We start from the raw sequence: 21,973 nt of genomic DNA, 5'->3' as shown, positions 1-21,973 counted from the left end.
TTGCCTGGCCAAAAACCAGCCAGAGCATAATCCCCCTTTAAAACAACACATTGTCGTTTTCTACATTTTGGTGGTGGGAGGTGGGTTTTGTACAGAGCCAGACTGACTGCAGAGTCAGAGTTGGGTTTTATTTGTGTTTCAGTTACAGCTATTCACCTTTTCAAATAAACCTCACAGTATGGATGAATAGAAAAATATGAGCTCACACATGATATCAGTGTTTGGTACAGTAGTTGTGAGAATATCTTGTTGTCAGTATACCACATTGATTCAAGTTTCTCATTTCAAAGCTTCAAACGACAACATAACACAAATGTCATAATAATTACAGCAGCTTTCACAATACAGTGACTTCTTCCTGAAGAAAAACACTATAACATACATGAGACTCCAGCTACGGAAGTCTGTGGCTGCCTAAATAAAATATGATAATGATAAATAATGATATTGATAAATAAATTCAATTTAATTAATAATAATCAATATTGAAATTAAGTGTTGTATTTGTGTAAATATGATACATTTTTAAAAATCTAATTATTTTCACTTTTAAAACTTTTGTTAAAAATTTTGTTATATATCATGCACACAGTAATGGATGAAATGAAATATTAGGTTAATACAATTAGTTCATTTTAATATTGGCAGGCAGATATTTCCATACTTATACTTAAAATGAAAAAAAGAGGAGTCAACCAGCTGTTTCAACTGTAAATCTACCACAGATTGAATAATATCTTCTTTTTTTTGTTTGTTTTATATTTACATTTCTTCCTCTTTCAATATGTATTTCAGAGTCTCCCATTGGTCAGATGCGTCCACCTCACGGCAGCGCCACGCCTCAGAAGAACAGCAACCTCCTGGTCATCATCGTGGTTTCCGTGGGAGCCGTCACAGTGGTCGTGGTCGTCATCGTGGCGCTGATCTGCACCCGGCGCTCGTCCGCCCAGCAGAGGAAGTAAGATGCTTCATTCATCCTAGTGATGGCAGTAAACAGCTGTCAGAGTAACGAGGCACATGGTTAATGATCTGTCCTGCTATACATCCACTCTCAAATGAGCATCCTTACTGACTGACATGCTTTTCCATCAAATCAAAAAGGATATGTTGTTATTCTATCCAAAGCTGGGGTGGATTCATCTTTTAAATCCTTTTTTCATACTTTCATTTTCTTTCTTTTTACAGCATTCATACTCCACAGAGATTTGAACTGTTGCCTAGCGACATAACTCTAAAAGCAGTCAACCCATGCTTCAATGTGTCGTCCCCGCTCTTTTACTTTACCTTCCTCCCCACCTGTCCACTGACTCCCTCACCTGTGTGTGTGTGTGTGTGTGTTTTTTCGTCCTGTGTGCAGGAAGAGAGCGAGCCACAGTGCCAGTAAGAGGAAGGGCAGCCAAAAGGACCTGAGACCTCCTGACCTGTGGATCCATCACGAGGAGATGGAGATGAAGAACATGGAGAAAGCTCCCAGCGTCGCCCCGTCAGGCCACGACTCGCCCATCCAGTCCTGCCAGGACCTCCCCCAGGTCGCCCACAGCCAATCGGAGAGCCAGATGGGCAGCAAGAGTAGCCACTCAGGTACGGGATGAATGCTGAGTCATCATTATCAGGGTCCGACTGAGAATGGATTTTTGGGGCTGATGCTCATATTAGATTAAAAAAACCCTATATCAATGTATCAGCCAATAATCTTATAGAACACATATATACACATATTACAAAAAACATATGTAGGTACACATTAAACTTGAATTCAGAAAAAAATCAAATATACATAAAACAGTGCTTATATGACGTAAAAAATATATTGGTACATATCAGACAACATATACTCCGATACTTGGTATATATATAGATATATTGGTATGGCTCTTATCATTATTAGTCCACTTATCTGTCATTTCAATGGTTATCTTTGCTAACTTTTGCTGAAGAGTCTGCCTTCATAACTATTAATAAAAGCAAAGATTAGTTTTTGCTTTATGGTTAATATATATATATATATATAGTTTTTTTTGTTTTAATTAACCTTGATTTTTGTTGCAGTTTGTCGTTGAGTTCATGCTGATTTCATATCAGGTTTCTCTCTTTGTTACCTGGCAACATCAAAGTGTCAACAATGTTTACAACTCTCTAAATGAAAATGTCAATTACAGTTTGTGTTTTACATGTTTATGCTAAATTAGCCTGGTATGTCAATCAATTATATTAAGTGTAAATGTAGACCTAACTTATATTCCTCCCAGTGGCAGCGACAGCCTGAACTAACGTTATGGTCAAATTTTCAATTAATATTTTTAACATTTGAATGTTGTTATGTTCCAGGAGCGGATGGTGATGAAGCATCCAGCAGTATCTCCACTCTGGAGCGCTCCCTGGCTGCCCGGAGGGGAACACGAGGCAAGATGATGATTCCTATGGACTCACAACCTAGCAACACACGTATGTAACACAACTCTGTGTGTGTGTGTGTGTGTGTGTGTGTGTGTGTGTGTGTGTATGCATGTGTTAACTTGTCACTTTTGACAAGGGGTAATTTTTTTCATCAATTATTGGTGCTGTAATCATTTCAGGAATTATTTTTTATCAAACTTAGAGGAGGAAATCATATTTTTCATCATGTTTTTAAAAGCAGGAGTAACATAATTTGATAAACATTGTTGACTCAGGAAATGAGAAACTTCTCTCTGAGGAGTCTTAACCTTCAGGTAGAGTTAGGAGGAGACCTTCACTGATCATTATCATATTAAAAATAGTGTATATATTAGTTTTTTGGGAGACCTTGTGTGGGATTTAAAGAAACTGCATTTTTGGGAGAAAACAGCTTTGCAACAATGATGAAATGAGTCTGTTGCAACCAATGCTTTCCATAGTAATATATAAGAATGCACATTCATTAACAGTGTAAAGTTACAGGCAAAATAATCTTAATTCATGCAAATCATTTGATCGTGATTTATTTGTAATTACAGATGGAACCATATCTATGTTCATATTGTTACTATTTTCTCAGCACTGGGTAACATTAAGTCATAATATGCAGCACTTTTACACTCACTGTAAAATGGTGTGACTTGATAAAGCTGACAGCAGATTTTACATTGTATACACTGACTCTTTTGCCAGTGGTTGTTTATTTTTGGTAATGTTATTATAAGGAAAAAAGCACATTTGTTGCATAGTTTAGTCTCAGTCATCTATTATTAACCAAGGTACATGAAGCCTAGCTGTAAAATATTTATGCTAGTCAAATTTGAAAAATATTGAAAGTTGCTGCTTTAAAAATGAGTGAACTGAACATGGACTTATTAATGTGAAGCCAAGTGAGTTACATTCACTCAACTACAGATTACAAGGTCATTAAATTCAAGATATTTAGCTGAATCATGAAAATGTTCAATCACACTGATAATTCACTTTTTCCCCCCGTTTAGAGTCACTTCACATACTGTACAGATGTAAAAGCAGGCAAAAGGAAACACATCAAAGAAACAAGCAGTAAAACATATTATACTATACAAACCTTCATCATGGTTCATATTGTTTTCATTCATCTAAAAAGAAAGAACTGTGACTTATCTTAGCCTGTATTAAAAACATGCAGTGAGTTTGCATCATGTAGGTTCTTCAAACTACAAAAATCTTTGCACTGTTTTCACTTTCAAACAGTGCATGCTGGGAAGTTTGCCAGTATGCTGATGATGTTACTTTAAAAACTTCAGTGCATTTGTTCAGTTCATTATTTCAAGTTAAGCTCATGTGTATAAGTTCTGAAATGGTCTGAAAATGAGCATTAGTACAAGTTGAATTAACTTGATAAATAGGGGGCCTTTCACATTTTGTTCTTAAATGTCAGAGCCACCATAAATTCTGCTACACGCTTGAAAGGAGGGAGGGAGGGGTATTGAGTTGGTTGCAATCTCCAACCTGACCACTAGATTTCATTAAATCCTAAACACTGCTCCTTTAATAGTTGAGAATGTCATTCAGAATTCAATATTTTCACAATTGTATGATATGTTTAAAATTCAGGAAAGCAGATTCCTAATTTTTTGTCATCGTTTTGACATCATTTCTAACATTATCATCAAGAAGTTTGTATTTAAGGTCGATAATACATCTTCTCTTCAAGGATAGTTGTCACCGGAGTCAAAATACAGCTTATCTACTACGCTAGACTACACTGTAATGATTACAGAAGTCCACATATCCTCAGCAAATACTCACACAGGACCAAACCCTACATGTGTGAATATATGTGAGGTGATGCTGCGTTTAAGCGTCGCTATGACGACAGCCTGCGTCACGCCTCGTCCTGTCGGTGCATGACGGAGGCTGCTGTGCTGCAGCAGGGTGTCTTACGGTGAAGAAGGTGGTCAGACGGGTTCATCTCTCTCTTCCTCTCTGCCTTTGTGAGCCGGAGATGTAAAAAGTCTTTAATATAAAGACATGAGGGAAGTCAAGGGAAGAAAAACACACACACACACATACACACACACAATGACACTGATGCACACTGAAAATACCACACTGACACACACATAATTAGCCTCTATGTTGTTGCAGACTGACTCAGAGGACAGAGGGGAGAGGGAAAAGATGAGAGGAAGGATGAGAAAGAAAGAGGGATGAAGAGCAGAATTGGAGGATGGAGAGAGAGAAGAGAGAGAGAGAGAGAGAGAGAGAGAAAAGAGAGGGAGAGATGAAGTGTTGCTCTACACCCTCATTAAGTACCAATCCCACAGTGTGAGAATGGGTTCACGAATGCTTGCTGGCTTGTGTGTGTGTGTGTGTGTGTGTGTGTGTGTGTGTGTGTGTTTCAGCAGTGACTCAGTGACATATGAGTCACATATATATAAATCAGACAGAAATGAAAGGTTTGTCTCCCTGTGTTTATAGTGGTAGCAGCTAATGTAGCCTGGAGCTGCTAGCCTCCAGCAGAGATGAGGAGTGGGCTACAGATCTACTAACCTCACTTCCTTCTAACTTCACACCCCCAGATATTTTTTTTTCTTTTCAAACTTGTAGTCCTCATCCCCAGAGGACTCTGACTAAAGTGACATCACAACTTATTTATGCCTTTAGTGCCACTACATTTACGTTAACACCTTTACACCTACACGTCAGCAACAGTTCTGTCACACTCCCATCACCTCCATAACAACTGCTGTCACTCTGTGGGTGTAGTAATGCTGCTCACAGCTACCTGTAAACAAATCCACCTGCCAACATCTGCACTGACATAGCATTACATCCGTGAACCAGTTTTTAGTCAATGTAGGAGTGGATCTTCTAATTACTGCCTCCTCTCCTTCTCTCTCTGGAGTGTGTGTGTGTGTGTGTGAGCTGAAAGTTTATTGTAATTACCCTGCTGCCAGTCTGGCTGTGTGTCTGTAAGGATTTGTGTCCTCCTTTTCTCTCGTTTTTCACTCTGGCTCAGCAGTGTTGTCTCCGTCGTTGTTTTACTGCAGTCGTAACAAACTAAATCTGCCGCTGTGGTCGACAATCAGCTCGCAGCAACGTGAGGTTATTTCTGGAGAGTGTGAGTCAGTGGTCGACTGATTTTTTTCTTTTCTTTTTTTTTTGTAAAGTGACATGCAGTCCTGTGGGTTTACATAAGTGTGTGTTATGATATGTGGGTCACCCTGAGACAGAAACGCCTTCAGGCATCTTACCAACACATGACCTGTCCTCTACTCTCATCAGTTTTTTACTGTTTCCCTCCATTTGTGTTTTACATTTCACTGCAAAGCTAAAGTTGAGTGTGGTAGACTTCATCCTGTCCTTCCGCTTCTCCTTCATTCTTCCACCTGAGCCATGGCCTTGTAGTTTTCAAAATTTCAATATTTTACTTTATTTAAATTTGAAAAGCTTTGAAGTTATTTGTCAGTGGTTAAAATAATTCCTGTCGCACCGATGAATACCACAAGAGACAGTACAATCCATTTATTATAGAATTGTACTGTGTCTCAAATCACATACGTCTGTTAGTATACTACACTTCTATGTAGTATGCCATCAGGTTCTCACTTTTTAGCCAAGAAAAATGAAATTAAGCTAGATAAAAAGAATAAATGCTTTCAGTTGCATCAAGACTTTGGACTTGAGGTGTGGCTTAATGTTGCTAATCCTAACTGTGTTTGAGTTAGTATTATTATTGTTATTATTATCATCATTATAATTATTTTAAAGATTTATTTTTGGGCATTTTTGCCTTTCTCTGACAGTAGGTGGCATAGGGGCCAATTATTGCCATTATGGCTTCCAAGGCACTCCAAACTGTGTCTGAGTTGATTCTATTAGGAAATGTAAATGCAGAATACGTGCTCTAAAATGAACTTATCTGATGACGACCATATATCTCAATCCAACAGCAGTGGTTGTTACAGGAAACCAGTGTTCCCCACCAATTGTTATGGTATGTGGCATATCAGTGCAGTGTTGATATGAGTCTCTGCCTTACCACTTGATGCACCCGGTGAAAGCCAAACAATACCAAACAAAGAAGAAAAAAAAAAACAGAACTGCCACAGGCCATAAAATATCACTATATGCAGATGATGTGCTCCTTTTTCTTGATAACAGTTCTCCTAATTGTTGCCTTAAAATTAGACAATCAGTCTTATACAAGTGAATTCAGAAATACCTGGGGACAGTTTAAAGATTGCTTGTATATGACATCATTACGAAAGCTAATGAACACATTTAACAATCACTGACTGCATGTTTATTGTACAAACAACTTTACTCCCAAATGACCCTGAAGAAGAGGTGGTTTTGAAATGGTCAGGAGAAGAACATCCTTCTGATTTATAAATATATATATATATATATATATATATATATATATATGGTTGTGTGGTATTGTGAGTATTGTGAGAACATATCAGGATAGTAACCTCTTGTATCTAAGGTGAGATTAGTTGAGTAAGTGTTCATTATAAAACTCCTGCAGGGTCTGAGCTATTTCTATCTTTGTTTCTGTCTCTTCCTCTCCGTTTCTACTGAATCAGCTCCAGGCTTCTTCACTTTTTTCATCCTGTCAGCCACATATCTGCTCTGTAGATGCCATATTTACTGATCTCTTTATCTATTTTGTGTTTTAAAAAAAAATCTATTTATGTATCCTGTTTGGGCTTAATTTCTTTTCTGTCTGTTTTTATCACTTTCAATTTTTTAGTTGTACTTTTCAAAATCATTTCTGTCTCCTGCCTCAAGCTTTTTTCGTTTCTTCTTTCTCTTATCTCATTTTCTCTGCCTTTTCTTTCCGTCTAGACCTCAAGTCTCCATTTGTTTTATTAATCCTCTTTGTCTTTCTTGAGTCTGTTCTTGTCATTCCATCTGATTCTAACCCTTAACGCTTCTTTTTATATTCCTTTTTTCTCTTTCTTCATTCTATATTCCAAACTATTTCCTAGTTTTAGTTGAATATTTCTTTATTTTGTCTTGTATCTGTCACTTTATCTTTCTTCTTTTCTATCACTGTTAAATCTATCTTTGTTTCCTAAGAATATAAACACTAAAATGTCTAGATGTGTTGGTCTGTGTCCTCTTCCCCTTTCTCTCTCTCTCTCTCTCTCACATTCACAAACCTCCATTAACCTGTAGCTTGCCTCACTGCACCAGCTCATCAATATTCTCAATCAATTACAGTATTGATTAGACTTGCTCATCTCTGGTCATCTTGCTGCTGTAATCAAACCCTGCTTCTCTTTAAATGATCACAGCACAAATACAATGAACAACAAACACACACACAAACACACACACACATCTCCTAAAGCTGCTGATCACAGCCTTGCTGCGTCCAAATTTTCAATACTTTCCAATCGATGCTGGTATCGATCAGGGTTTTACTCAAATCAGACCTCCTGTTTCAAACAAGAAGAAGCTGGAGGCGGATGAAAAACTAACTCTGTCTTTATTTTCTAGTTCTATCATTTAAAAGTTAATGGAAAAAGCTTTTTTTGATTTGTGGCATTAGATAAGGAATGACTTCAGACAGAGGTGTAACACATTACAATAAACAAGTCCACACTTTCTTGCAGATATTAAACCAAACTCCTGACATTTGATCATTTAAACACATGAGTCAGTGCGTGACCACTGAGTAATGTTGCTTTCAGACTTCACAGGTTATCTAAGGACAGCTGTGTTCAGTTAAAGCATTCATACTACCTACTGAATAAGTCTAGAATAGACACTAAACAGGGCCAGCCACTTGAGAATAGAAAGTAATGTTTTTTCTGCAAACATTGACTATTGATAATCTATCAATCATTGTGTTTACATGCACTTCCTCTGATTTCAATCAGTCTTCTCCTAAACTAAATAAGCTGATTTCTATATTTCTCTTACTGTTATGTTCACAGCCAAAACCAATAAGTCTTATGTGTGTGTATCCAAAGCCTGATATGTCTTCTTCTTCTGTGCCATAGACCTCTGTTTTAGTCCAAAACACTATTAAAAACACATGTTCCTTCATCCCTGAAGATTAAACTGAGTTTGTTTAGAAAAGGCTTCAGACAGAGAAAGCACAGTGGACAAAAGGACAGATCATTACATGGAGCGATGTTTCCTTGTATTTAAAATGATTCCACCCAAAGTCTGACTCAAACTGAACCTAACACAAAATAGCCTGAAGAAATGTAAGGAAGTCAATGTTCACTGCTGAACATATGACTGTTCAACTCACACACTTGGTTGTCTCTGTCTGCCTGCTGCAACACAAAAACATATTTTCAGTCAGGTATACAGCTCAAATCAACCATGCTTCTAAAACAAGGTTAGGAGGTATTAGAGTAATCTGATTAGTGATGTAATATAACCAGGTTATTACTGTGCATGTAATCACATTCCCAGATTACCTACATAATGTGCTTTCTCTCAGTAGTACATGTAAACACACACTCACCTATTGTAATAAGAATTATGTTGGTCAATATCTGATTGTTTTTACCTCCAAAACATTTCATGAACCACCCTGCAATAACAGCACACACCACTAGGGGTCCCACAGCTGAGAGAGGCTCATAAATTTGGTCGGACAGTAAAGGGCCTCCTCTGAATGTCAAAGTATTTGCAATAAACACTCCCTTGAAGCTTCTATAGCTGCAGGCTGTGTATGTATAGGCTGTAAAACAAAATGCACCTCTGACCTGACTGTGTGTGTGTGTGTGTGTGTGTGTGTGTGTGTGTGTGTGTGTGTGTGTGTGTGTGTGTGTGTGTGTGTGAGAGAGAGAGAGCATTTACTGGAGACTGAGATGATATAGAAATGTAACATTTAGTTTAGATTTAGATTGTTTTAACAAGAACACTTTTCCTGATAATATCTGAGGATAGTAGACCAATGTTGGAAGTGTAGAAAATCCATTATATAACATTTATATTACATTTTATTAACATGATTTTTGTGTCAGGTATTTATGTCACTGAATTAACAAAAACATCTTCAGAACCAAAGATTTTTACATAATCACAATATTGGTATTTTTATATCTTTGCTTTGGTTTTACCATTTTTTCCCTTATTTGTGACTGTGTTGTCAATGCCATCACTGTCTGGTTCACTGATTGTTTCCTTCATCACCTCTTCATCAGCGGTGGTCAGTGCCATCCCAGTGCCAGCTCTGGACTCGTCTCAGTATCCTGGTATCTTACCGTCACCATCCTGCGGCTTCACTCACAACAAGTTCAGTCTGAGACCCATGCCTTTCCCCAGCCTGACAGTGGACAGAGGATACACACCAGGTACTGCAATACTACTAAACACTGATACTACTGTAAAAACTCAGACACTACTGCAACCAATCCGAGCTTCATAAATGACTATGTTCCTTTTCATATACACAGCAGCTACTGAGTAATTCAACCAACCTTTAAAATACACTGATAAAAATTAGCCTCAAAATTGGAAGACAAATCAATTAATATCAATGATGATGATGATGATAATAATATTGATAATGAACATAATTATAATACTACCACCACTACAACAACTATTACTACATCACTCAAGGACACCTGTATAATATTTAAATATCAGACTGACTTATGATTAATGTAATCATTTAAAGTGGATATTGTTTAATTACCAATCGTGTAAAGATGCCAACTGGGTGTGTCTTAGTTTTTGGTCATTTGATAAATGTCTAATTTGTTGGAGTATGAGACATTAATAATAATTTTCTGTCATTATTTCCTGTCTTGTCTGCCTGTGCTGTTAAAGTTAATATGATATATATGCTTATATAAAATTGTACAATTGCTGTGTACTTAATACAAAGCCATATTTAGGTATTGACAAAGAAAGAGCTTTTCAGCATGCAGACCAGAGCGTAATGAATGTAACACCTGCTTTAAATACTCTCTTGTCAAAACCACCCAGCTATTAGCAAAGTGTGAGATAAAAACACATAATTAAAGCTGCCAGAGAAGGGTGAATGGTAAGTGGACTGCACTTCCACACCAAGCTCTTTATAGGAACAAAAGGCTGTTCACACTCACACACACACACTCACACACTGATGGTGGCCCGAGCTGCCACACGAGAGCCGACCCACTCCTCTGGTGCAATTAAGGATTTGCTGTCTTGCTCAAGGACACTTTAATAAATGTGCAGTAGGAGGAGGGGGATCAAACCATCAACCCTGCTCCAGCTCTACCTCCTGAAGTACCACCGCATTCAGGCTGCGTTAGTCCTCCTGCATAGAATTCAAAATCCAATGAAAAACAACCCCCCCCCCCCCCCCCGCCCCCCCTATACCTTATGGTACAGTCCAAATTGCGAGTACCTGCTGGAGCACGAAGGAATTATATGCACACATTTTCATCCAGGAGCAATCAACTAAACTGGATCCAGTGTTTAGATGATTAGACCACATGAGGCTGCAGCATTATTGATTCATCTATCCATTTTTTCATCATCATCATTATTATTATTATTATTATTATTATTATTAATCAATTGTCAACAAAATAACAACAGCAAATAGTGATGAATGGGCATCACAATTACATACAAAAATGACTGTAATGATGCTATGATTGTGGGAACAGGTAGCTTGATAGACGTAGCAACAGTAACTAAGGGGAAGTTGTGATTAGCAATAGCATTTAACACACCAAGTAGCTAATAATGAGTGTTGTTATTATTGTATCACTATCATAAGCAGTAAGCTTGTGTAAATGGCCACTGCAGTTATTAATAATAGAAATGATAACACATGTAATAATAATTCAACCTTAACCTTTCATAAATACAACAGAGTTCACACTGCAGCATCTTAATCTTCTCTGTTCTCTCCCTCCACCCCTTCCCCCCCTGTCGTATTTAAGCCTGTTTTGCTGCAGAGTTGAATGCTAAACGGCGCGGTGGGGAGCAGTAATTCAGTAATTGGCTAATTCCTGGTTGGCTTGTATCACTGATTTAACAACAGCAGAGAGACGAGAGGAGACGCTGCTTCAGAGTCATTGAATTAACCGACACACACTGGGAGCGCTGATCACTGCTGGCAAAACACACACAATGAGCTGGGGGGGTGTTAGGGTCATCCTATAGATATATACAGCAGAGTTGGGCACACACCCACTGTGACATTTTCACATGTTATTGTGTGATTGGATAGTTTGACATACAGCAGTTTAATTCCCATTTCCCAATCCCTGTTCATATATTATACATATATTATGTTGGCTGTATGGAGAATAAATAACTTTTTTTTAAAAAGTACTGTATATGGCATAGTTAGGGTAATTCATGGGTCTATAAAAGGCTTATATAAGTACAGTCCATTAACCATTTAAAAGTGAATTACTCTTCTCCATAGCAACAGCTGATTCAGATTTCACCACATGTAATACATTAATTACTCAAGCTGTGCATACTGTTCAGGTTCACTGATCAGTTGTTAAAGGTAGCTCAAAGTAAGATCAGCTACTCATAAAGTAGAGTCCATAAAAACCCCACAAATAAAACATTTGTATGCCAGTGTTCATTTCCACTCTGTGGGTTCATCGTGATTTTAATCCAAACTTTGTTTAAACCCCAACAACTTCATTTTAAATTCTAGTTGAGATTCCAAATATATCAAACATGTCAGGCTGACGTTTTTGAGAAATGTTTCTAAAATGATGCACAAGACATGCACAGTATATCAATTTGATGAAATGTAGCAGCAACATAAAACGAGGAGTTTTAATATTTCACTGTGTGAATCTCAGTAGCTTCAAAGATGAGCTGGGATAAAATCATTCACAATATACTGTATACATAATACTGCTAGTGTGCAGGAAATATAGACACTTAAAACAAAAGTAATACATATTTCATAATGTGCAACATTAAAGCTGTTGCCCATAATGACAATAATGTTGTGTTTTTATTACCTTTATATTTACAGAGGGAGTGGGTCCTCCATGTTTCTAAGTTGGACAAACCAAACACTGACTCTATAGTAGACCTTTAGTGTCTTTTGTGATCTTTGAGGCCACCGTAGTTTCTCATAGGTATTCATATTGCTAGATACTGCTAGATGTCACTAAATCTAACACACTGGTCCTTTTAACCATGTAAGAGCCAAAAGTGTTTTTATTTGTATGACTATATATCTATTAATCACACTTTTCCTGAGTTGAGCTGATAAAAGGATATTTTCTATAAAAAACACAAAATGTGAAATCTTTCAGGAGCTTATCATTGTGCTGACAAAAATGTGCCTCTCCTCTCAGAGTTTTCTACAAGCTTTCACTTCTTCCTGTTCAGCCTCTCTCACTTCCTCTACTTTCCTCCCCTTGTCCTCTCAGTCTTCTAGCGACTCACACATTCTTTTTCTCACCTGTAACTCATGTATTCATCTTGTCTGGGCTGGTTAATGAACACACAGGGACTGGTGTAATTACCGTCCGTCATCAGACTGACTGTACTACTACATGAAGACTTTCATCTCTCATGTCACATCAGAGCCATGTTTTAACTCTTCTCCAGCAGCAAGCTCATCTCTTCCTCTTGGTCTCGTGTGTATCTCTGGAAAGATAAAATAGGATTTCTCTCAGTTTGTACAAATTCAGCCGACACAGAAACACCAATTTGAAAAAAAACTTAAATGACAAAAAATTGCAAATGTGGCAGAGTTTCCTTCCTTACTCATGAGAAGATCAAGCTTATAAATTAAAGTCAGTGTAAAGTAAGAATAAATATGTGTTCTGAGTTTGACATACCACAGAAAAGTGTGTTGTTAACCACCCTGCCAAATTTGAATGATTAAAAAAATCACCAAATATATGAAATTAGGCTTCAAAGTTGTGTAAAAATCAGTCTCTTTCTCTGCTCCTAAACGCTGTGGGAGTGTCCACCGAGGTCCCTGAAACCCCGCCCCCTACCAAGTGTCACCTGTCAATCAAAGTCACCACCTCTACCAGAAACATGGACGCTACGTCTGAGAGCTTTCTGCTGCTCACTCAGCTGCTAACTCGGCGGCTAACTTGGCGGTTAACTCAGCGAACTCAGCTCCACAATTCAAATCTAAATGGTTGAAATGCTTTTTACACCTTTTTTAGAAATACATTTATGACCTATTTAATGTGTTTAGCAGAAAATGTCTGAATTCACTTTACACCGTCTTTAAATGGTAAAGAAGAAAAACACACAACTAAAAGCAAAGACTGTAGACGAACATGTCCAGCGTATGCATGTACAGTATACTTGTGTGACAGATTGTCTGGTTTTTAATGCATGTTTTTTCTGACTTTTGTCCTTTCCCTCTCTCCGTCCCTCATCGTTTCCAACCCTTCCTCCCTTCCTGTCTTCCTCAGCGATGCCCTCAGACACCTCCACCAATCCTCTCCTCCAGCAGCAGCAGCCTTCAGCACAGCAGTCCACTCCCCTCCTCCCTGGCTCCTCCGCCCCTCCCGTGGAGCACGTTCCTGGGGTGGGCCCCGTCCCTGGTGCCCCCACCGCCGCCGCCTCCTCCGCCGAAGAAGCTCAGGCAGGCAGCAGTCGGACCATACCCACAGCCTGCGTAAGGCCCACCCACCCGTTACGAAGTTTCACCAACCCGCTGCTGCCTCCGCCCATGAGCACCATCGACCCCAAAGTGTACACCTCCATGCTGCCACAGTCCAGTGAGTACAGCTGATTTTTAGGTGTCACATGACTCAGAACATGCCAGGTTTTGTTCTGTTTGAAAATGACAAAGCTGATATTATGTTTCTTTGTATAGGTTATACAGTTTTATGTCACCCAATTACAAATCATGTGTTGCATTCCATATCAAAACATTATGCATCAGTTTGAATTTTTTTTTGTTTTCTACGTTCTTCAGATGTTCTTTATCCTCTCATGAAAACCCAAACGTTAGCAGCTAATTCTGCAGTGATGTCACATAATAAAACATTACATGAACATTATGTAACATAATAATAGAATAGTTAAACAATGTGTGTCAAGGATGAAAAGCAGTATTTCAGAAATGTTGACATATAAAATGATATATTGTGACATTATGAACTACTGAAATGAATGGTAAAACCCAAGTGCTGTCTACATACACAAAGTCAATACAGTTTTAACACAAGTCCAGCTGTTACAAACTGATTCTCTGGGACTCTTAATAGAATTGGTAAATGATTCCGTCTTTAGGACAGATGTGTGCTATAATGTGAATTCTCAGTGAACAAACATGTTGAGTTAAGTAAAGTCATGAGATTGAACAGAATGCAGGATGTCATTTCCTGCCTCTTCATGTACTTTTACTGCAAACCAACTTCCTGTGAAACATCCTTCTGAGTAGTAAACATGCCCCAATTCTGGATTGAAAAAATAGTTTTTCAGGATTTTTTTTCTCTTCTCATTCCATGAAACACTAACAGCCTGGCCTCATTCCTGCAGCCCAAACAAGAAAAGGAAAATAAGTGAGGTTCATCTCACATGATGATGAAAAGCTCACTTTTTTGCAAACTTTCCCGCTGGTCCCTCGCTCTGTAGCTTCCTCTGAAGCTGCTGTTGGGTGTTGATTGTTTTGTCAGATTCTAGTGATTCTTTGTTTAAGCTGTGTTCCCTCTGCTACACGCCTGCACTGTAATATTTTATTCACGAAAGCTAAACGTGTTAGCCTCAGGCTGCTACACTGTGTGTGTGTGTGTGTGTGTGTGTGTGTTTGCAGTGTAACTGGCCTTGACTTCAGCCAGAGGGTTGGATCTGATCTGGACCCACTTTACTCTCTTCTCTCTCTTTCTTCGTGTTCTCTCTCTCTCTCTCTCTCTCTCTCTCTCTCTCTCTCTCTCTCTCTCTCTCTCTCTCTCTCTCTCTCTCTCTCTCTCTCTCTCTCTCTCTCTCTAATATCCCCCACTCCCTGCTGTACTGAGCTGTGGGGAGTGATGGGGTCAGAAGCCAGACCTAGAAGCCAGATAAGACTAGAGTATCATCTCCTCCTCATGGACAGCACCTCCAGGAAAACAATGGGTTGCTATAATAATAACAATACATTTAATGATCAATATCTACTCTATATGTTCTCATGAATTTATACAGAATATTCTATTTTAAGTACTTTATAGCAGTTAGATTGTATAGATCATTTAAGGCTGGTAGGACACAGAGTTTTACTTTGATTGAAGCTTCACTATGTATGAAGCTTTTTTATTCATTTGTCAGGACTACATTGATGCTCTTAACATATGAGCGTTAATTAACACTAATATTCTTCATTCACTTAATAATGATCATCGTATGTGACCACTTAGTGAACTTTGAACAGCACACTGATCGTGCTGGAGATTTCCAGTCTGGACCAAACCAGTCAGAGAACATAGAGCAGACACATGAACACTTTAAATATTCTTTCTGTTCACTCATTTCTTTGTTTAGTCTGTATAATCTTACATGTAATGAGATGTTGTTCTGCTACAGGCTATCAAAATAGAGATGAACATGACTCCTCCAGCAGATATTCCCTTTTTCTTTCTCTGTCTTTGTTTCTTTCTTTTTTCCTTTCCATCCCTCTCTCACTGTCTCTCTTTTTCCTCTGCTTCTACATCTCATCCTGTCATTCTTTCTGATCGCCCGCAGCACTGTGAACAGAACACTCACCTAGAGTACGTATAATACCCAGACTCTCTCTGTGTGTGTGTGTGTGTGTGTGTGTGTGTGTGTGTGTGTGTGTGTGTGTGTGTGTGTGTGTGTGTGTGTGTGTATAGTTCCATTATGGTTGTGTTTATACGCCCAGGTGGCCTCAGATTAACATTGATTTTTGGCTACTGGAAACCTTTCACTCAGAAATAGCGAGCCTGCGGCAACGCTCAGCTCAACTCCCAAAGACCCAACACTCACCTTTTGACCCCTCCCTCCCTCCCCTCCCCTCTCCTCCCACCCCCACCTTCTCCAGCCTCTGAGCCTTCAAGCCCTCCCTCCTCAGAACCTCCTTCTCTCTATCGAGGAATTTTTTCAAAGAAAAGCACTTGTGAGCGATGGCATATGTTTGCTATTGTTAGTCTGGTTTGGAGTGTTTATCTGGGTCTCAATGATTCCCTTGGTGAGAACAATGAGCTGTTCTCATGACTTAATTGGATTGTTGTGGTGAGGGTGAAAGAGAGAGAAAGAGAGAGAGACCTGCACAAGAGCAGGATCCACTGGTTCTTGTACTACACCAACTTGAAATGTTGGAACAGGTGTTGAAACATTAAATCTTGGATTTTTAGGTTCTGATCCACAAGTGTTTGGATTTTTGTTTATTTCTCAAAATAACAAAGAACTATTCTTCATTTCATTAGTTTCTCTACAATATTGGGCTTCTGGGGTTTGGGAAAAAATATAATAAAACATAAGTATACATCGACTTTCATTATGTAACCTAAACTATGTGATCACGTGAAAGTAGAATATACATCTTGTTTCCATAAGAAAACATCAAGCGTAGAACAGCTGGTAGTGTAGAGTGATGCTGATGGATATGGAGCTTTAGAAATGCCTTCCAATCACCAGTTAACACGGTCACTGGTTTAACCAAAACACCTGTAGGCATGCTAACATCAGCTAGCCGCTTTTTAACTTCACACACTGGTAATCAGCCTCCAGACAGTTAGAAAACTCTGAATAGCAGTTAGTTAGAGCCACAACTGAAGCTCAGAGGGTGAAGCAAACTTCTTAGAAAACGAAAGCGAGTGTAGTGTAGCAGAGATACTAAGCACAAAAAGAATACATTATATAAATACATCATTAAGCCTAATTAAAAACACTTATTTTCCAATCTGATAGATTTAAGAGTGCAGGATGCCTCTGGGACTACCACACTGCACTCCTGCTAGTTTTATTTGAAAGCACAAGGCCAGCACCAACTCATCACAGAAGCAGAGCAACCATAGCAGTGTTCTGTCATAGCTCTAACTACTGTGCTCATATATTCCTACACTGACACAAGCTAGCAGAGCTAAAGAAGTGTGACCAGTTAGCCGGTGAATGTGTTGGAGGTTTCATTTAAGCTTTTTTTTTGCTGTGATATTTTTATCCATATTAATGGCGGAGTGAAAATTTGACACAGGCTTTGTGCATCCAACCATCCACCCTGACATCTCTCCCCCGACATCCGCGCAGTATAAAGACATCACACGTTCCGGATTGGCATTTTGCTTCCGTTGTGATCCACATGTTGGCCAGATATGCTGAAAAAAGCAATGTACAGTGAGCATTAATGAATACAGAGTGGAACAAATTAAACCACAGGTTATTTTTGTGCTATGAAAACAGATTAAATGAATAAATATTATCACCAAATTCTGTTCCTGAGCTGGAGCAAAGAGAGGTTTTTTTCCCTTCCCCATTAGCCACAGAAAGTCATCCTCCTCTGTCTCATTTTATATACATTTTTAAACCAAGACCTTCTTCTCTTTTTAAATTAAGCCTCCAAAGGCTGTCGGCAGAGTAAAGTATGATGGTGGGCAGTTACTCACCTAAATTGGCCCGAATGTGCAGTTTAATGCTGAGAGCTGTAATGGGATTGTCTGACTCAATGTCTGACATTTCAGTCACAGCTGGAGGAAGACACAGAGCCAGTTGTGATGAATGATTTGAAGTGTACGCCTTCATCTCGCCTCAGATGACACGTTATTAGCAATGAAGAGCTTTAAAATAGTTAAAAATAATTTTCTGTAGCAATTGGACGAGTGTAGAAGAGAGCCAGTGAAACGTTTGGTGCTTCTTTTGTAGCCTTTCCAAAATCATACATTACACATCATCATTTTTTTATTTTCTGAGGGTTGCAATTTAAAATACCCCAGATGACTGGTGACTATAATTATCTACAGTAAATTGTATGGAAGTCAAAGACTGTCCTTACCAGAAAAAAATGAGAGCATCAGTTTGTTCAAATAAAGACAGAAAATAATGTTTAAAAGTTTTCCTGACAGGCAACTTCTAATGATCATGCACAAATTCAACTAGAAACTAGAAATATAACTGTAAATGCTCAAATTAAAAGCTAAAACTGATATGTATAATTTAAAAGGGAAATAAAAACATCATAGAAAGTTTGAAGATTTTTCCTTATCAGAATAGCACAGGAAATGACACAGAATACTCTGGCTAACAAACACAAATGAAGAGTTGAGCTCATCAAGACAAACTGTTGCTGGTCCTAATTCTCCTGTCCAGTGCCATTAAACCACCACAGAAGAAGACTGTGCAATGAAATGAGGTAATTAAAATAGTGCCACTTAAACCTGAGATGATGGAAAACTGAACAAATTGAAAATATGCATAAAAACATGTGGATGAAAATAAACTTGTTGACAGGAACATTTAAAAATGATTGCCTGGACTACACAAAATGTGTTTTATTTGTTTTTTGGTCAAACTATGAGAATGGCACAGATTGATGATGCAAGTTGATGACATTGCTCTGCTGACATATTTTCATTTCTATTTACGCCATATTCACCCAGACATTCATCACACAATCTCACACGTCTCAAAGCTGATATCGTACAATCCGACACAAATTGACACCAAGATTTCATTAGAGGCGTCTTGCAGTGTGACATGACATAAACCTGCAAGACTTTTGCTTATCATATGGAGAAGATATAAGGATCTGATGGGAAATGAGATTTGTAGTTGTTGAGATATGTCACTGTTGGACACTAAAAAAAGCCTTTGTTATATTTTATCTTCCGTATTTTACATGGCAGCAGATAAGATCTGTACTCTACTCTCTACAAAAAAAATGCTTGCACTCTTTTGTTGCATAATGTGGTGAGGTGCAATAAAAATTTTGAGATTTGAAAAGATTTTTTTTCCTCCTTGGAATTCTATTTAAGTGTGCAGATTGGATCAACTAAAAATATATAATTACTTATTTTTGAGTAGGGCAAAGAAATATGAACTAATTAGAAAGAGCATGAGCAACTCAGGTGTGTAATAATGAATCATCATGCTGAGGTTGGTGAGTAGAGCAGTAGGTCAATCTAGATGAAAGCTCTGATCTCATGTTCATATGACCCGTCAATATCATGTGAAGAGGATTAGATAGAAGAGAGAGGATGTTAAAAGACTGAAGCTTCAGGCGTGAAGTAAAGATAGAGTAGTGAAGGGAGGAGGTGAAGTTGTATTGGACAGAATCTCATAAATATATGAAGAGACTATGGTGTGGTGGTCAGGTCAGAATTAACACTGAGCATTAATAAAGTGAAGGTTTGTGATACCATTCAATCACAAGGTTCAGTGTAGTTCTACTCTACTCATTGTTTTATGTAGGCCCAGTTCTACCAAGAAAATAAAAAAATGAATAAAGTTTGGTCTACAGTATCTTATCTTTTAGATTTACTATTAGCTAATAAGGGTATGGTGAGAAAGAGAGTCAAAAATAATCAAATACTAAATCAAGCATTACATTTAGTATGTCAAACAATTGACATGATAAGTCAAAATCATGATACACCAAGTCAGTATTTAACTAGCTGAAATATTATGAAAACAACATATTCAAAATTGAGATATGAAGTCAGTATTATGAGATGTGTTTCATAATGAAGTAAAAAGTTTGATTTTTTTAAATCATCAATTACTATCAATTATCAATATTTTGACTTATTATCTAATGATTTTGATTCACCTTAGTATATCATAATTTACATTTTTATTTAGGATCTCCCAATTTTAACTTGAATATAATTGTTGAGTATATTTAGTGAACCAAGCCATGGGAAAAATAAAACCTTTTTTAAACAGGTAGAAAAGTTTGAGCACAAATTGTAGGATAAAGATACTTTTTACTATACTAATACTAGGAGCAATTTAACAAAAGTTCCAACAAACCTGAACCTATCTATCTGACCAATGAGGGCACGCCTCATTGATCAGGTAGGCTGGTGCTGAGACAGACAGACATCAAACAGACAGACAGGCAGACATCAAACAGACAGACAGGCAGACATCAAACAGACAGACAGGTAGACAAAGAAATACCAAACTCCTGTGTGAAGCAGAAGAGATGCTGACTTTCCCTCCAGAGACACGGTGTCTCCTCAAAGACACTTTTTATCTTTAACTGTATTTACTTCAAACTGTCCTGGGGATCAATAAGTGAGCGGGGGGGGGGGGGGGGGGGTTATCACCTTCTATCGCTGTAAATCTCTCTATCTTTGCCTTCGACCCAGAAACAGAGACAGACGCCGCCGATGCAGCCCCCAGCGGGCGTTTCGCACCTCCACTCCAGCTTGTCTGGTAAATATATCCACCTCTCTGAGCAGACGAGCTGCCGTCTCCCCCTCCGACACCCCACCCACCCCCACGTCTCTCTGACAAACCCCCCGAGGGTGAGCCAGGCACCGTGAAACTATCTTTTATGCCTTTTTTTCATTGTGGATGTGTAACCTTTGCTTCAGCTCTGTATTTCTTCAGCTCATTGTGGTTTTTTTTCTGGAGCTCAGTTCAGTGTGGATTCACTCTGACAGCAGCATGCTGAGAAGTCATACAAACACATTTGGTTCAGCTTCATTTTGAAATGAACTTGGCAGGAATTTCTACACCACATTTACAGGCATTCAGAGCCACGCAAGGTCAGTATTACTTTGAAAATAAAGTACAGGGACTGAAAGATACAGTCCCAGGACTAAAACTCTCTGAGCTGCTCTACCGCCTCTGGAAGGTTGTGATGCCTCACACACCAGAAAACAACTACAAGTTCTTGCCACCACTCATTCTGACCAACATGTTGAAAGGTCACCCGTTTTCTGCCCTTTCCTGCCATCTCAAGTTGCCTGTCAAAAAGCTACAGATGAACCCTTCCTCAAAGCAGGAATAAAAAGATGTATTAGATAGCTGAATATGATGCTACCACTCATTTAACCCTGCAATCACTGTGTAGAAGGAATAATAGCTTCAGTTAGCTAGGCTACCAAAAACTAGCCTTCACAGCCTCTGTATTAGCCCCACACCTTCAACTGTAGCTAACAAGCTAGCTCATTGGATATTAATGCTAGGAAGCTACAATACCCCACCTGCCAAGGTTGCTACCTGCTGTTTGGCTAGCTGGCGTTAGTTGCTAACTGAACATTAACTTAACTAAGTGTTTGCTGCATGATATTTGGTATTTATAGCAAGTGTATTTCTTTTATACACTAACAGAGGATGGTTATATCGAATTGTGTGATATTACACTGGTGATATAGAGTACCAGTCAAAGTTTGGACGTACTCAGGCTACGCTAGGCCTGTGCTAACTGGCGGTCGGATCGTATATTGATGATTAAAAGGGATGATTGACGATTGGTTTTTCCTATAAAGGCAATTTCAACTACCTTACTATAGTGTTATACAAGTAGCGTAGCTCCTTTTAAGGTATATCTCAGTAAGAGAGAGAGTGTGTATGTGTGTGTGTGTGTGACGGTGAGGCTGGCAGCTGGAGCAGAGAGTATAAGGTTAGCAGTATAGCAGTGCAGTGTTGGTACAGTTTAGACTATTTGTCAGTGAATAAATGC

General features: G+C 38.5%; 1 protein-coding gene across 1 annotated transcript in view; it reads left to right on the top strand.

Moving 5' to 3' along the window:
* The window catches only part of dcc (DCC netrin 1 receptor), a 185,217-nt gene that overhangs the window by 152,691 nt on the left and 10,553 nt on the right, over nucleotides 1-21,973 (top strand). The window contains exons 23-27 of the mRNA XM_053340503.1: nucleotides 796-958; nucleotides 1,358-1,581; nucleotides 2,329-2,445; nucleotides 9,603-9,752; nucleotides 13,818-14,126. Of these exons, the coding sequence (XP_053196478.1) occupies nucleotides 796-958; nucleotides 1,358-1,581; nucleotides 2,329-2,445; nucleotides 9,603-9,752; nucleotides 13,818-14,126 (963 nt within the window). The remainder of the gene's footprint in view (nucleotides 1-795; nucleotides 959-1,357; nucleotides 1,582-2,328; nucleotides 2,446-9,602; nucleotides 9,753-13,817; nucleotides 14,127-21,973) is intronic.

Source organism: Scomber japonicus, chromosome 19 (genome assembly GCF_027409825.1).
Source record: "Scomber japonicus isolate fScoJap1 chromosome 19, fScoJap1.pri, whole genome shotgun sequence".
Classification (NCBI taxonomy): domain Eukaryota; kingdom Metazoa; phylum Chordata; class Actinopteri; order Scombriformes; family Scombridae; genus Scomber; species Scomber japonicus.
Note: the sequence above shows the minus strand (reverse complement) of the source record. Positions and strands in the feature narration are given on the sequence as shown.